Source organism: Triturus cristatus, chromosome 7, assembly GCF_964204655.1.
Source record: "Triturus cristatus chromosome 7, aTriCri1.1, whole genome shotgun sequence".
In the NCBI taxonomy this organism is placed as follows: Eukaryota; Metazoa; Chordata; class Amphibia; order Caudata; family Salamandridae; genus Triturus; species Triturus cristatus.
The window spans coordinates 1,683,792,108-1,683,809,053 of record NC_140590.1 but is presented as its reverse complement, the minus strand read 5'-3'; the positions used below and the strand labels follow the sequence as shown (position 1 = coordinate 1,683,809,053).

Genomic DNA, 16,946 nt, shown 5'->3' with positions numbered 1-16,946 from the left:
GAAAGAGGTCCTAGTGGCAAGCACCAACTTGTCAGGAAAGATTGTCAAGAAGGGGGGCTTGGAAAATAAAGCCTGCAGCTTACTCACACTTCTGACAGAGGTAATTGCCGCTAAAAAAGGCTGTTTTAATGGTGAGAAGCCACAGGGGGCAGTTATGCAAAGCTTCAAAAAGAGGAAGGAGACAACCAAATTAAGGTCCTGCTGAGGCATATTGAAAGGGACAGGGGGGGGGACATATATACAAGGCCTTCAGGAATCTATGCACAATGAGTGATTTAAATAAGGAGGGTTGGTCTGGCGACCTCAGGAAGGAAGACAAGGCCAAAAGATACCCTTTCAAAGTGCCCAGAGGAGGGCCCTGCTGGACAAGGGTCAAAATAAAAAAACAAAATATCAGAAAGGGACACAGAAAGAGGGTAAATAGACTTCTCTGTACAATATGATATACATTTGTACCAGTGGCAGGCATGTACCGTCTTGGAGGAGGACCGCCAAGATAACATTACAGACTTCAGGAGGAAGGTCAAAAGCTGTCAACTGTCGCCGCCCAATCTCCATGGAATAAGGTGTAGAGTTGACAGGTTCGAGTGGCGGACCCTCCCCCACTGCTGCGATAGAAGATCCTCCCAAGGGCAGCCTGATCGGAGATCGATGCTCATTTGCAAAAGCTCAGGATACCAACCTCTCTGTGCCTAATCCGGAGACACACAGATGACTTGGGCCCGGACATTCCTGATCTTCTTGAGAACTCTGTGTAGGAGTGATATGAGCAGAAGGCGTTCAGGAGGCCTGAGCTCCACACGAGAACAAAAGTGTCTCCAAGCGAGAGCCACCTTGGAAACGGCAACACGCAAAACGGCTGACATTGTGCATTAACAGATCTGCTGAAAGAGACTTTGTCTCGATTGGGAAACAAGGAAACCCTACCCACAAAGAGCCTGGGTATTATGTGCTGTAAGGAAACAATAGCTCATGCGGATTGATACTTAACAATATAGTGTATAATCTAAAATAATGATCAAAGAAAAGGGGATTATAAAAGATGTCAGAAGAAAAGGCAAAGCCATACACGTTAGATCTTTTTTGTGATGAATTTTTTGTTTATATTTCTGAAATATTTACACAAAAAGTGGACATAAATTTACGATACAAATTAACATTAAACATACAAATTACACAATAGTGTCCCAAATGAAAAACCTTACAAAAAAAATTATTTTACATAACATACAACATACAGACAAGGTTTGCATTTCTCTTTACACAGGCAATCACCAGTAATTAATTATTCAAATTAACAACACTTATTTAATATAGGTGTTGATTGAGTGATTTGCCTATCGCGTCAACGGCGTTTCGACCCTATTCCAAGTGTAAAGGGTCTCGTCAGGACAGTCTAATGTAGGGACACCTAAAAGGAAATTACAAGAATGTATCAGAAAAAGGGCCAGTGGGGCTTAAGAAATGAAAGTAAATTACTATAGGTGATGCGCCTCTTTACCTTAACGTCCAACACTAGTCTAGCGTGAAAATGTACAGTGACACCGTGTTTTAAGTGAAGGGATAAAATACTCACAGGTACCCAGCCGGGTGCTGTGTGCAAATAGAGAGAAAAACATTACTGTCTGAGCCATAATTCAGTTGTATATGTATATAGTGGAAACCTAAATATCTACTTACCCCTGTGAGAGTGGACTCACACGGAGGCAGTTGCCCAATGTAATACGGTGTGGTTGTGAATATCACGTAAGATGAGGGTCCTTCAAGATACAGAACCTCCAAACTGCTATATTAACGAGTCCGATCAACTGTATAAAAAATAATAAAAAAAGGCGCTAGTAACAAAGAAACCAGTGGAAATTGGCCTCTTCAGTCTATTAGTCACATGAAACTAAAACCAACGCAGTGGAGACGCAGCTCCTACCTCATTTATTTCGTCCGGGTTTCTGAATATCTCACGGAGCGCTGCAGCAGGCAAGCAAGGTCCTGGCTGCTAGGTACGATCACAGCGGTTGGTGGGGGAGTAGAACACTTAAGCCTGATTCGATAAGCGCTGGCCAATCAGGATTTCCAAACAATACTCTGGCGCGAGCGTGACGTTGCTAAGTTACCAAAAGCTAACTTCAATCACTGTCACGGCATGTGAGCGAGGTTAATCAGTAGCTAATCAGGATTCCCAAACAATACTTTCGCGCGAGCGTGACGTTGCTTAGTTACCAAAGGCTATCTTCAATCTCTGTTGCGGCACGTGAATGAGGACGTGAAAAGAAATGAGTGCTGTGCTCCGATTTATACCGCTATGGTATTAATAGTGTTGGAACCGGGAATACGGCACTATCGGATGAAATACCTAGATGATAGCAATTATATAAATGGACACAGTTACCAGACTTATTGACAGCGCTTCTGCATTAAATATCAGTGAATGATCAGTTGGTAATTAAAAAAGCAGTGGAGTATAGAAAAGATTGACGTAACAATTACACAATTACATGGGGTTACAGGGGTTTGCAAATTTTAGGTTATTTGTTCATTGGTTATGGCGTATAACAATGATGAATACAATTCTTTACACACTGAGCAGTGAACGTTACAAATCGCCACCAACACAATTATGAGAATAGTCATTGATTTAAAACAAAGAAATAGTAATGTAGATGCGTGACTGGCTATACAGAAAGGCTTAAAATAATTATCTTATCCAGGACAATATGCCATAATTAGTTGTTAACTTATTCCATCCGAGACATTAAAAATAATGTACATTCGAATTTACAGAGTACATATATCAGTATATCCCTAACTTTACATATTATCCATCATTTATTGTCACACCGGTATGTTACTGGCTATTTATGGAATAATATATTGAAACTTCTTTGAAATTACAACAAAAGCTGTATTGAGAAAATTGTTTAAAGATACATGCTAGGTCATTAAGCCACACTGATTCAGGAAAGGGTAGTAATAAACCCACGCCATTCCTCAGCTGTGTTCAGCCCTTGTAGTATAGAGTTAGTACGCTCAATCCAACGACATTCCAGGCGTTGCAGTATCTGTGATAAATCTCCGCCTCTTTTCGGAGCAATCACTTTGTCAATTACCTGCCAGCGAATGTCATTTGCCGTGTGCCCTTTCTCTCTAAAGTGATTGACCAATGGGGCATTGGGAACAGAATTCCTAATCCTACTGCGATGTTGCCCTATGCGTGCTTTGACAATTTGTTGCGTTTGTCCAATATATGGTAGCCCACAGGGACATAGTATGCAATATACTACATTTTTGGTATTGCAGTTGGCAAAGAAGTTTAGTACTTGATCAACTTTTCCATGAGTGAATTTCTTAGTGTTTGCAGTAAATTCACAGGCGACACAGTTACCACATTTATAGTGACCTTTAACATCTGGAAACCCCCAGGTGGATTCCAATGATCTCACGTTTTGGCATGGACCCTCCATTGACGATCTTACAAGGTGATCTTTAATATTTTTGCCTCTTTTAAAGGCAAACATTGGTATGTCAATGCTGGAGTCTATATTTTGAATAAGGTGCCAATGCTTGGTGACTAGTTTACGAATGGCATTCGTATGTATACCAAACGTGGTGACACAGATTAATTTGTCAACCTTGGTTTTTTCTTTGGGAATGAGTAGTGTCTCTCTGGGGCAGAACCAGGCTCTTTTCAGAGAGTTCTTCACTAGTTTTTTCGGGTATCCCCTAGACAACAATTTGTCTTGCAGAATATATGCCTCTCTCATGTAGTCCTCTTTTTTGGTACAGTTGCGACGTATTCGCAAAAATTGTCCATGAGGCAATCCATCTCTCAGGGCACGAGAATGATGACTATTGTAAGCGAGTAGTGTATTACGCTCCGTTGGCTTCCTGTGTAATGAAGTGTAGAGTTTCCCCTCATCGTGTGAGATGTTAAGATCTAAAAAGGCGATGCAGGAGTCATGTATGGTGGATGTAAATTTGAGGTGCGGTTGAACTGAATTTAAGTAAAACACAAAATTATTAAACTCAGAAACTGTGTCAGACCAAATCAAAAAAATGTCATCAATATATCTTTTCCAACAATTTATTTTTGAGTGGTATATATTTGCATCATTGAGGACAAATTTGTGCTCTAGGTTATCCATAAAGATATTTGCCAGATTTGGCGCAAAAATTGCGCCCATACTGGTCCCGGAGCATTGTTGGTAATACTTGCCTTCTGAGACAAAGTAATTATGTGTCACCTCTGGATGGAGACGCCAGTCTTGATGTGGAAGGCATCGAGGGTTAAGTTCATCCGCCCTTGCATTCAGGGAATCGGCCAGGTGTTAAACCACCAGGGAAATGCTCTGCTGATCCAGCCATGTCCAGAGATGCAGGACCTCCTGACAAAAGGTCCACAACCCCACTTCGCCCTGTTTGTTGCAATACCACATGGAGGTAGTGTTGTTTGTGAACACTTGAACTAGCCTTCCCTTGATTGAGGGTAGAAAGGATTTCAATGCCATTCTGATCGCTCAGAGTTCCATCATGTTGATGTGGAGTCTGGATTCTGCCGGAGACCAAAGTCCTCCGATCTCCACCGCTCCCAGATGACCGCGCAATCCCAGAAGTGACACATCTGTCACCACTGTGAGATCTGGTTGGGAGAGGAGTCTGTTCGTCATCCACCGCTGCAGGTCTTTCGCAGTTCCCTCCGAGATCTGTACCATGTCGAAGACATTCCCCTGATGCTGCGACCACTGGAACTTCAGGTCCCACTGCAGATCCCCTATGCTTCCTGGAATGTGTCATTAGCAGGTTGCAGGAGGCCATGAAGCACAGCAGTCTCAGAGTCAGTCTCACTAAAATCCAGATTAGAGGCTGAAACATCAGTATCATAGCCTGAATATCCTGGACTCGACGCTCAGGATGATAAGCTCGAACATGCACTGTTTCCAGAACAGCTCTGAAAGAAGGGAGTGTCATAGAGGGAGTCAGGTGTGACCTTGGCAAATTGATTGTGAACTCCAGCGAATGCAGGAGGTTTGCCGTAGTCTGGAGGTGGGAGACGAGAGCCTGGGGTGAGCCCACCTTTAGCAGCCAGTCATTGAAATAGGGAAAGACTGGCACCCCTGATCTGCGCAGATGAGCTGCAACAACCGCCATCACATTGGTGAACAACCGGGGGGCACAGGCAAGACCAAAGGGGAACACGGTGAACTGAAAGTGCTCTTGGCCTACTGTAAACCACAAGATCGATGGGCCTGGAGAACGGGGATATGAAAGTAGGATTCCTGCAAGTCCATCGCTACCATCCAGTCTCCCGGGTCCAGGGCAGACAGGACCTGAGCTAATATGAGCATCCTGAATTTCTCCTTTTTAGATTGAGCCTGGGCATGGTATGCGCTACTTTGCAGCATGCTGTATTGGAGAAAGGAATAGAAGCCCAGCCCACTCTCCACCCAAATTTGTAATTGGCTTGTGTCATTGTCCTTCGTAAATGCTGGGTTCAGATTCGTTAATAGGCTTGTTAGTCCCTCATTAGTACCACCTTGACTTCATTTGTAACCTCCCATGAGGACTGACCCTTTCACTTCGGTTGTTATATGCTACGTCTTTTTTAGCCTGTAAGCCAGAGGTCTTCAAACTATTTTGGTCTGAGCCCCCCTTAAGCAAAATGTTTTGAAGTTGGGCCCCCCCTCCAAAACTATATGGCAAAGATTTGGGAAGTGGGAGTGCTGATCACAGGGGGCAGGGATCATGAGACCATTTCAGGTATGCTTTTCTGTAGCTCGTAATCCACACTAAATGTGCAGCACCAAGCAAGAACAGAATTGACCACAAACACTACTGCCCATAATTGGGGTGCCGTGGGCCCCAATGCACTCCACCTGCTGCAATAATGATGACTGTAGCCCTGAGAAACAAGCCATTTCATCATCTTTCATTCCTTCTCCACCATGTCTGACCATCACTTCAATCTCAAAAGAAGTCCAGGCTCTGTCTGAAAGAAAATTATCTACTGCATGCTTCCCCAGTTGTTTTGCGCCAATGGCGTCATCAGTCCACATGCTAGCAAGAAAAATGAGCCCCCATGCCCAAATTCTACTGTAAAACATTCATAATTGTGATGCAGTGGGCCCCTTGGCAAAAGTGTCACTGTACTTGCTTCACTAATATTAGCTGCTGCCTTGCTATCGCTTCTGACTGTTCCCAACATGGGATCCCATCTCACACCAACCCTCTCCCTCCCATCCCTCTTCACCCTCTTTATCTCTCTGATGCCCAAATCAAGGCGTCGCCTCTGTTTAATTTCCCCCCACCCTTGGGTCATTGCTCCAAGGCTCAAAGAAACACTGGCACAGAAAGCGTGCCCTAGAGCTCTTATGCAGCTGCAGCATCAAAGATGCCTACAGCTCTGTAAAGCAGGCTGTCTACTCAGCTGGGCTAATACTTATAGGTAAGATGCCCAAAGCAGGCTTTCTCCCAAAATAACCACACGAATAGCACATTTAGCCCCTCTCCTTCTGCTGCTTGGGCACTGTTCCGTGCAGAACAATGGTGTCCTGGGCCCTAATGCTAGCAGGGAAAATGCACCCTTGGTTCTTTTTCATAGCAAGACTGTCATAACTGAGATCTAGTGCCCACTAACAGAGTGTGTGTGGAGTGGGAGGGCTCCTGTGCTGCAAAACAGATTGAGAACTAAAGAAGGAACATGCCTTCTCACCAGGGTGCCCCCTACCTGAAAGAAATGCAAATGTGTGCAATGGTTAGAGCCAGTGTAGGCTTTAATTAATAGAATCACTCAGTTTCCTGGTGACAAATATTTATTCTTTCTGAGAGGTAATATATGTGTCCATTAAAAGGAGTGCACCCTTTTAATGGGCATATATAAAAATATTTACGTTAGGTATAGTCTGGATTCTTATCACTAAAATGTATATTTTTAAAGCACTTGTTTTTATCTTAAACCGTATTTTGCTGCAGTCTGTTTTATACATTGTAATACAATTTTAAAACAATGACATTCACAGTGCTTTCTGTCAAAGACTGGGACATTGTAGCACTATTCCTCACTACACCAAGCAGGATTTAATTCTGAGACTCAGCCGTCACAAACGAACACATCTGCAGTGATCACATTAGCTAACTGAGGTTCCATAAGGTAAAATAGTATATTTCCTTTTGGTTATTTTAACTTGCATTTATTTTTTCAACTAAGGTGTGTGAGTCTTAATTACAAATATAATTACATCTTCAAAAATAGAACATACATTAGATATTGCATTTTACAAAATGTAATGTAGTCTCTCAGATACTAGGACATCGTTTCTTTGACAAACCAGATGTCTAACTGCAAAACCTCGAAGTCCTTTTACAATTGTCACTGTGGTGCAGTAATTGAGTGCAGGACAAGTCACCATCATGTCTATCAATGCCCCAACGAGAATGTTAGGTGATAAATGCCATCCATTTATCACTCTCCTGCCTGCAATCGCCACACTTGGAAACAAAATCGGAAACATTGTGAGCACTTTATTCTCACCAGCTCCAAAATACAAAAATGCAGCAGTATGTCCTGTGAGGTTGTACTTGTGCAAAGTTCATTTTTCACAAAAAAGAAAAATCTGTTGCTTGTTGTGCCTCCCAACAAGTAGTTTTTAAGTACTTTTCTCTTTGACACCTTTTAATGACCACCGGTAGTTTGGATGGAAACTCTGTTTATATCACCCACCGCACCTTTCCGAGTTGCTAAACACTTTCACAGTTTAAACGGGATTGGGTTTTAGTTTCTCTGCAAACTTATCCCAAGGTGAACAGAAAACAATGGAATGCATTTTTTTCCTTCTTTTTAGCCTGGTCTTTGACCCTAACTCCACACTCGCTGGCATCCCCAGTGCCAATTACAAATACGTCCTTTCACTTTTTTGTGGCGTTTACCTGCTGCATGTAAATGAAGACAGCCTAGAACGGCGTCTTTCACGCTACCAGGCTATCTTCATTTACATGTAATTGCAGACCTATTTGCGCCCACTGACAGCACATCCACGCCGCCCCAGTGGGGCACGCCCCACAGTTTGAAGACCTCTGCTGTAAGCACTATTTTCTTTATTGAGTTTCTCCTACTACAGGCAGAACATGCTTTCCTGCAACATTCAGCACGTCATGCGTGCTTTCACTTTCCGAGTAGCCGGGACAATGGTGGGCGCTTCTTTGAATAGGTCTCGCATTTACAAGAGTTTGAGCTATTGGCATTGTAAATGACAATGCCTTCTATTTATGTGTGGAGGGTGTTGCCCCTTCAGACTATCTAAAGGACCCACCTCTCCGATGTGATATTTTGCCAAAGGCGGAGGTGATGGCAGATCCTGCCACAACTGGACGTCCATGATCTGGAAGGGCAAGACTAGGAGAGTTTGGGAACTGAGGCTACAAGAAGGTGGGGGGGGGGGGTTGGCTTGCCCGGACCTTTGGCTACCCGACCCTCGTGGTCGGAACAAATTACGCCCTCGTCCGCGCTGGGGTTGTGGAACTTGCGAGGCTCAGTGGCTGGGATAGGGTTGGCGTGGTTAAAAGTCCCTTCCGCAGCCACGAAAGGAGTGAAAGGCAGACTGGGGACGACTGGCAACTGAGATGCCCAAGGACTGGGTCGTAACTTGGGATTCCTTAAAACACCCCAGTACTGTGCCTGCCTCATCTCCGAAGAGACGGGTGCCATCAAAGGGCATGTCCCTGAGTGAGGTCTTGAAATCACCTGAAAAGCCAGATGTTCTCAGCCAGGCATGGCGTCTAAAAGCCACCATTGTGGAAATTGCTCTGCCCAGCGAGTCAGTTATGTCCAAACCACAACAACTGGAGGACTTTGCTGCATCTCTCTCGTCTGATGCTGCATGGAGAGGATGGCCCAACCTTCCTCCTGGACCTGTGGCAGCACTTGCACAACCATTTCCATAAAGAGTGGAAATAATGGCACAATAAGCATGCAGTGTTCACTGACTGCAATGCAAGGCTGGTGGAAGAAATCTTTTTCTTGCCCCAACTGTTCAGCTTCTTGGATTCCCTGACCGGGGGAGCGGCAGGGAACGCACCATGGGTAGTAGAAACTTGGACCACCAAGCTCTCCGGGGTAAGGTGGGTAGTGAGGAAGTTTGGGTCACTCGGGGTAGGGCAGTGGCGGTAGGCGTTCGTCCTGTTCACAGGAGCCCCTGTGCTGGGCTTGGACCAGGTAACCAGAAGGACGTCCATGAGGGCTTTGTTAAATAGGAGCAAGGGTTCCGAAGTGGAAGCTACCGGCTGTAACACCTTCATCAAGATGTTAGTCTTGACCACCACTGAGGGTAGCTGAAGGTCAAGGACCTCAGCCGCCCTGCGCACCACTATTGCGTAAGATGCACCCTCCTCTGTTGCCACGGTAGGAGGAGAAAGCATGCCATTACCTGGGGAGGTATCCAGTACACAGGCCTCTCCCAATTCCTCATACCAGTCCATGTCTTGGTCATATTGCTGGTATTCCAAAGGGTCCAGTGACCCCTCCCATTCTTCTCCCAATCCTGGCCTGTCCAATAAAGGCCCAGGGAACAATATGGGGTAAATGGGCCCTGTCAGCACCAGAACCGGCGTCGGTCGACCTGGTACTGGCTCCGTGTCATCAGAGATCAGAATAGAGCTGGCGCCGGGAGCATCTGCGTATGGACCAGCATCAGGGAAGGTTGCGATGGTTCAACCGGTGCTAGTCCAGATCCATGGTTGGATCCGGGCGGTGGGGCAGGATTGGGGCATTGGCCTCAGAGCCAACGGCATGGAACCTGATGGACCACCCTCAGACACCGCGGGGCCTGAAGGTATGCCAGAGGGATCAGGCTGCTCAAAAATGTGGTGCATGACCTCATAAAATTCGATAATTTGAGTGGAGGTCGCATCGGCTCCTTTAAGAGCGGGGAGGTGCGGAGCCGACCCAGGCGCAGGTTCCGGAGAACAAGGCCTTGATTGCCGAGGCTCCCCCATCGCATCGGCCGACAAACAAGGAGAAGTTGAAGCATGCTTTGACTTCTTGTGCCTCTTACCTGAGTGTCTCGAGGATCGTGAGTGGGACAAAGACGACTTGGGACTCCTGGAACGGTTCCAATACCTTCCTCTCGACCGGGACCAAGACCTTCAAGGAGTCAGTCATGGCGTCGCCTGCCGGCCTGCAAGCAGTTTTTGGGGCTGTTCCCTCCAAGCCTTTAGAGCCATGGCACGGCAGTCGGAGCACTACCTGGAGTTGTGATCATGCTCTGGACACCACAAGCAAACCAAATGTGGGTCCGTCACCCACATGGCACGGTGACAGGCGTCCCAGGGTTTGAACCCCAAAGTCTTCCTTGAGGACATGACTTCCAACACACTAGAAACAGGGGTTGACAAAAAGCTGAAAAATCCTCTTGAAAAGTGACAGAGGTTAGCTCTCTTCACGGATCAGTGGTGGACTGGCAAAGACAGAAAATAAATGACATCAGCGCGCCGAGGTGGCGCCTATATAGGTGACGCAGAAATCACTTTCGGCACAGACGACACCATGTGGAGCTGACATATGCCACCTAAAGCACACAGGGGTATTGCTTAAAGAAACATTTTCTGGATCCAGTCTGACACCTGGGAAATTCAAAGGTTAGGAATCTGCGGCTAGATTTCTCTATTAGATATTTTCAACTTTAAATGCTGCTTCTTAATCTATATACATTGTTTTAATCTGTTAATAATATTCTGTTTTCCAAGCAGTATGAGAACCCTGAGTAGGCTTTGCAGACTCCAAGAGGTACCCGGACCACAGGTTAAGAACTACTGCTGTATACTACTACTTTTCTCTTTCTGGTATCCTTACACTAACCTTTTCCCTTTCCGGTCAATATCAGATATCTAGTCAGATAACCGGTGTGTTTGTTACAATATAGTTACTTTACTGGTATTTTTTACTCATTTATTGTTTTTATTCATTTGGTGGAAACCTTTCCCTGCTTAGGACTTTCTTCATATGGCATTACAAGCTTGGCGCTGTTGTTGGTGTTAACAGTATACATTGTGATCATCCATGTGATACAGTTTCTCTTAATGGTATAAGTGTAGCCATGCGGATTGCCTCGCGTGTGCCTCACCCTGATTTCTGACCATGATTATAAGAAGAGTTAGTTTATAGAAACCTGATTTCAGACCCCCCCAGATATGGTTGTAAACCCATTGTACCTGTTAGCCTCCTGTCATCTCACTCTCACTTTCTATATTGGGGATAGATGATGATGAGGACATAACCTTGACATATTAGATAATATCACTGCACTCCTCCTCTCCATATATGACACAAATAACATTTCTATCATTGCCGAACAATATTGTATGGTATAATATAATTATAAAAAGAACAACTAAAAACCCAAAGGTAAGAAACAAATTGTGGTTCCTTATCTGAGGCACAAAGATGTATAAAGCTCTTTAACTGATAACAATCGATTATTCACAAGCTTTGGGTACTTGGTTAGCCTTTTAGTCACATAAACTTGATTTCCATTAACAGAGGTATCTTGTTGAGCAGGAGCGGTAGAATACCTTTACAACTGGTTCCTACATGTTCACTCCCAAGCTCTACCGCTCCTGGAGACTCCACTTCCTTCAGCTACCATACAGAATTCCCCAGACAAACACTTCTCTGAACCACTACACAAACGTCGTTGTCCAACACGAATGTTCAACTCCAGAACTGACTTTTACTGTGTACATTTTCACAATCCTCATAAACAAAATTAGGTATAACATTTTTCTTAGTGACAGGTATGGAACAAGGTGTCACTCTGCTCAAATGCCAGCATCTCCCTTCATCCACCGTCACAGAATTTAAAAATGTTTTATGACCCATCTAGTTTAAATAAATACACTCATTCCTTTGGGTGCCCTGCCAGGTTTTTATTTTTATTTTTACCCATTAGCCTTCAATTTGAGCAATTGTAACGCCATGTTTCTGGTCATAATAGTCCATGCACTTTCCATGTATACTTTGTAATTTTTTTTGACTTTGCTTTCAGACCTCTTAATTGCTTCAGAACTGAAAAGTTAACCAGGATTATATTTTGATCTTGGCTTCCTTTCTCTCATAATCTCTAACTGAGGCAGCTACTTTCCTACTTCTGTATGACCACACAGTTTTAATACTTGCAGTTCCCAACTTAAAATGTAATTACATACAAGTTGGATGGCTCCTTTCAAAACTTTGTTAAATTGTTCCACCTTTCCATTACCAGTAGGATTCTGAAGTTTTGTGGGTCTATGAATAATCCTCTGTCTTTTATGTAGTTCTTTGCTTCATCAGATGTAAATTGTACTCCATTGTCACTCTTACTATATGAAGGTATACCTTCACCTTGCAATATTTTCCCTGGAGAAAATGAAAATGCTATCTGTGCCTTCTTGATCCACTACTTTGACATATGGACATCTTGAGAAAACATCCATCACCACAATGATACACTTTGTGTAATTTACCAGTCGGTCCCACGATATCCACAGCTATGCTTTCCCAAGGTGCATCGGGCCACTCATAATCACACATAGGCAGTCTTAATGTTTTTACGATTTAATGCCCAACAAGACAATCAATGCGCTCTCTTACCGTTCTCTTTATATCTATATATATTCCAGGTGTGAGAAAGTGCCATCTTTCTTGCATGGTATGCCCCCACTTTTTGCTGAATTGCTGAATGTACTTTGACTAAATGTGCCCTGGACTCCTGCCAATCAGGTGCCCAGGGCCTATGTTCCTTCCCTAAAACAAACAAAACCCAAATTGGCAAACCCTGGCCACATGTCAGCCCCTGGTAAATGGAACCCTAGGTACCCAGGGCCTTGTGACCAGGGAAGGCCTCTAAGGGCTGCAGCACTCATTGTGCCACCCTTAGAAGCCCTGTACCCTTACACACACACACTGCCTTTGCAGGCTGGGTGTCTGGGTGCAAGGCTGGGGTGGGGATGTGTGCCATGCCAATCACCTACACTGCCATGGCATACATCAGCCACCCCTCTAGCTGGGTGCCTTATGCCAATGGTGTGGGCACAGGAGCAGGAGCCCTGTGCCCCTACAGTACCCAGGTCCATTCCTGAGCACTGTAAGTGCAGTGCTTCCCCAGGCCACTGCAACCCCCCACTCTGGCGGGAAGCTTTGGCCGGAAACCCCAAATAAGGACAGGGGATGTGCCAGCCTGCCAACCCCACCCCTCAGGTGGGGGAGGCGAGGTGAAGCACATCTCCGGGCTCTCGCCATCTTGAAGATGGGAAGCCCTACCCTATCAGGACTAGGCTACTGCCCCCCTCCCACAGGAGAGAGGCAGGATAGGGGGTGTACCCACCCCAGGACAGGGACACATTGGTCCCTGCCCTTCACCTACCAGTAACACCCCTAAATCTAGTATTTAGGGGCACCCTGAACCTTCCTTCCCCAGATTCCAGATTCCAAAATACAAAGAAGAGCAAGAAGAAGGAAGACCTGCCCTGCAGCTGCTAAAAAGAGGAAGACACCAACTGCTTTGTCCCCAGCCCTACCGGCCTGTCGACCCTCGAACCTGCTCCTGCTCCAACCCGGCATCTCTTGTGGCCAGCAACCTCACAAACCCCGGAGGACCAGGCTACCTTTTGGCTCTAAGCCCCTGGGACTCCCATGAGTAGAGGCTCTACTCAAAACCTACCTCTAATCCCTGGCAGCAGCCCGGAACCGCGAACCCAGCACACTCTGCACTAGCCAAGCCTGGCCAGTGCCGGAGTGAACAAAGACCACGAGGACGACCCCACGGCGACTGTGACCCCGAGTCCGGCACCCAAGGACCTCCCTCGACACTCCTGAAGAAGCCTGCAGCCTCAGAACAAGGTGCCCCCCCCTACCGCGATCAACAGAGGGTAAGATTTCCCGACACCAAAAGGCACCTATGCACGCGGCGCCCCGCGGCCCCCTGTGCCCAATCCCGGGATACCTACCTGTCCTCCAACTACCCAACTTACCTCTCGAAGTGGTGGTGGCACCTGAAGAATCCTCGTCCCCGAGCTTGCAGTCTTTTTCTAAACCGGAGATTTCCCATTGAAATCAATTGAGCGCCCGAAGGCTCAAAAGCACCCTGCACCCAGCCGCCCGAGTGGCCCTGGCAGTGCAACCTCTACACCTACCTACTTCCCCACTTGCCCTGAGTAAGTGACCAGGAGCCCAGCTCCCACAGCCGCGTGGCTTGCCAGTCAGCAGCCACCAACCAAGGCCCCCCCCTATCCCACATAGGATAACATTGGGCCTAACTCTCTCTGCACCCGGCCGCCCGAGAGTCGCTGAGGGTGAACCAACTGTACCTACCTGACCCTGGGGGACCCCTGAGTCTATGCCCAGAACCTCAACTCTGCCAGTCGAGTACTTACCCTTAAACCGATAACTCTATTTTCCTCATAGGGTAACATTGACTGGCTTTTTCCTGAAATTTCTTCTAAGTGTGGACTTTTCAAATCTTAAAATATTCACCAAAAATCAGCCGAGTAACGAAAACGAAATTACTGACCTGCTCTTAGGTGAGCTCCCAGTGCTGGATCTTGGTGCCCAGCCCTGACTCTGAAAAATACTTACAGCTGTACTTACCAGTAACCCAATTTTCTTCCATAGGAAACCATTGACTGTTTTTCTGTGAAATTTATTTTAAGTGGCAATTTCTACAATCTTTAAATATTCTTTAAAAATCGTATACTATCTGAAAACGTAATTACTTACCTGTTTTGGATAAAGGTCCCAGAACTGAGTCTAGGCACCCAGTACTGGATTACAAAAGTAACGAGAACATACAGTACCTGCAACTTGAATTTTCTTCCATAGGGAATCATTGACTGTTTTCTTTGAAATATTTTCTAAGTGTCAACTTTTAAAATAGCAAAATATTGTTTAAAAATCATTACAGTAATTAAGTCGACTTTCATCACTTGATTCTAAGTACTGACCCAGGACTGAATCTAGGATCCAGTCCTGGAATTCCAAAAGTAATCCTAAAAGTAATCTGTTGCAAATAACTTGAAATTTCCATTGAGCTCAATGCATTGTTGTGTTTAAAATAGAGTTGCCTATTGCAACCACTTGTAACTGTTTACAAAAGTCAATTGCATATTGCAAAAGTATTTATATAAAGCATCTCATTCTGAGAAAGTATATTTTAAATCCAATTGTTGGTTCTAAAATAAAACAAGCATATATTTTTTTATATACAAACCATTGGCCTAGAGTTCAGTTATTGAGTGTGTTAGACCATTTGCTGACTGAGTGTGTACAACAAATGCTTTACACTGTCCTCTGATACTGCTCGACCAAGCTACCACTTTAGAGAGTAAGGTTATATCTAACTTTAACCTGTCAACCCTGGGGGACTGTGGACTCTGTACACCCTGGACCTATTAAGGAACAGTATATACAGAGCCACTTTCTCACACCAGGCCACCAGTAAACATACTTGACTGCATTCTTAATCTTGATAATTCCTAAATGTCTTTCATGGCACATGGAAATATTAAATATTTTTCTTTCTTAAAGAACCAGGAGGAACACGTTTGTCTCCTGACAATAATTCATTACACACTTCCTAAATACAACCTCACTGCATGTAAATTACTTTTGTTTGGCCAACCACCTTTCACATAATTCAATAGTCTTTCGTGTCCTAGTATTCTTATTACACTATTCCCGCCACACGTTTGATATTTTTTTTATCAAAAGACTTACTATTTTCAATTCATCCTGTAAATTGTCTTTATTTTTCATTAAAGTTGTCGGCATTCTGGAGAGGAAATCTGCAATTACATTTCCTTTCCACAGATGTAAACCTCATTATAAGTTACATTTTGTGAGATTTTACTTGTGTTCCTACACTCCTTACACAAAACTCTTCTCTTACCTGGCCGAGATGACCAAGGCGCCATGAAATACAACTGCGGTAATGAGGTCTGCGTGCCCTTCTAGTCGCCGCTTCATGAAATACATATTCCCACCTGCTTGCCTCTGTGCAGGCAGAGGGTCCTTTTGGGGTCCTAAGTGAAAGAGAGAATAGGATGAGAGAGGTAAACAAGGGCAGGAAGGAAAATGGGAGGTCAGAAAGGGGCATAGAGAAATAGCAAACCAGTGAGAGAGAGAGAGAGAGAGAAAGACAGACAGACATGCGAGACGAAACAGGAGGTAAAATAATGGGGGAAATGTAGAAAGGAAAATAACAAAGGGGCACAGAAAGAATAAAAACAGAGAAGCAAAAATGAGGTGAAAGAAAAGAAGAGAGCAACGGAGGTGATTGCAGAAGAATAGAGGAAACATACATAAGGAAAGAGAAGGAAAAAAGATAGAAATGTGAAAGAAGGAAATACAAATAAGACAAGCGTGCGGGTGGAAGGGGGTATTATTAGGGATTATCTTGTTCACACTTGTGATTTCTAAGTCTTCTGATGATGTTTGACTGATGTTTGAACACAATGTCAAAAGTTGGTAAAAAATTTATTCAAACTTAAAAATAAACCAAAAGGGGAAAAGGGGCAGGGGAAAAGAATGAGATCAAGAACATGAAAAATTCTAAACATGAGCTCCGCACAGAAAGGCAGAAATGAAAGGAATCGTGTGTAATAAGAGTGAAGCAAAATGTTGTACAATGCTGGGAGAAGAGGAAGAAAAGGGAAGAATACTAGATAATTAGGGAGGAGCAAAGAGACTACAAAAAGGAAGGAACTAGGGAAGTAGGAAAAACAAAAGATATTAGTAAGGCAAACAGAACAAGCATTGGCCGCGCGGCCGTGAAATTAACGCCGCGCGGCCATGAAAGAGAAAGTGTGCCACACGGGTAACATGGAAGGGGGAGGGGGGCGGTGAGTGCTAAAGAAACACAGGGAAGGCTGGCATATGGTGAGCACTTTCGCGGCCGCTTTGATGTTCACAATGCGCGACTCACTGAGAA

General features: G+C 44.8%; 1 protein-coding gene across 2 annotated transcripts in view; it reads right to left on the bottom strand.

Annotated features, from left to right (window-relative positions):
- Positions 1–16,946, bottom strand: part of LOC146812720 (uncharacterized) — a 158,790-nt gene that overhangs the window by 76,899 nt on the left and 64,945 nt on the right. For both annotated transcript variants that reach the window (XM_085619830.1, XM_085619831.1), the window contains one exon: positions 15,906–16,038. In XM_085619830.1, the coding sequence (XP_085475956.1) occupies positions 15,906–16,038 (133 nt within the window). The remainder of the gene's footprint in view (positions 1–15,905; positions 16,039–16,946) is intronic.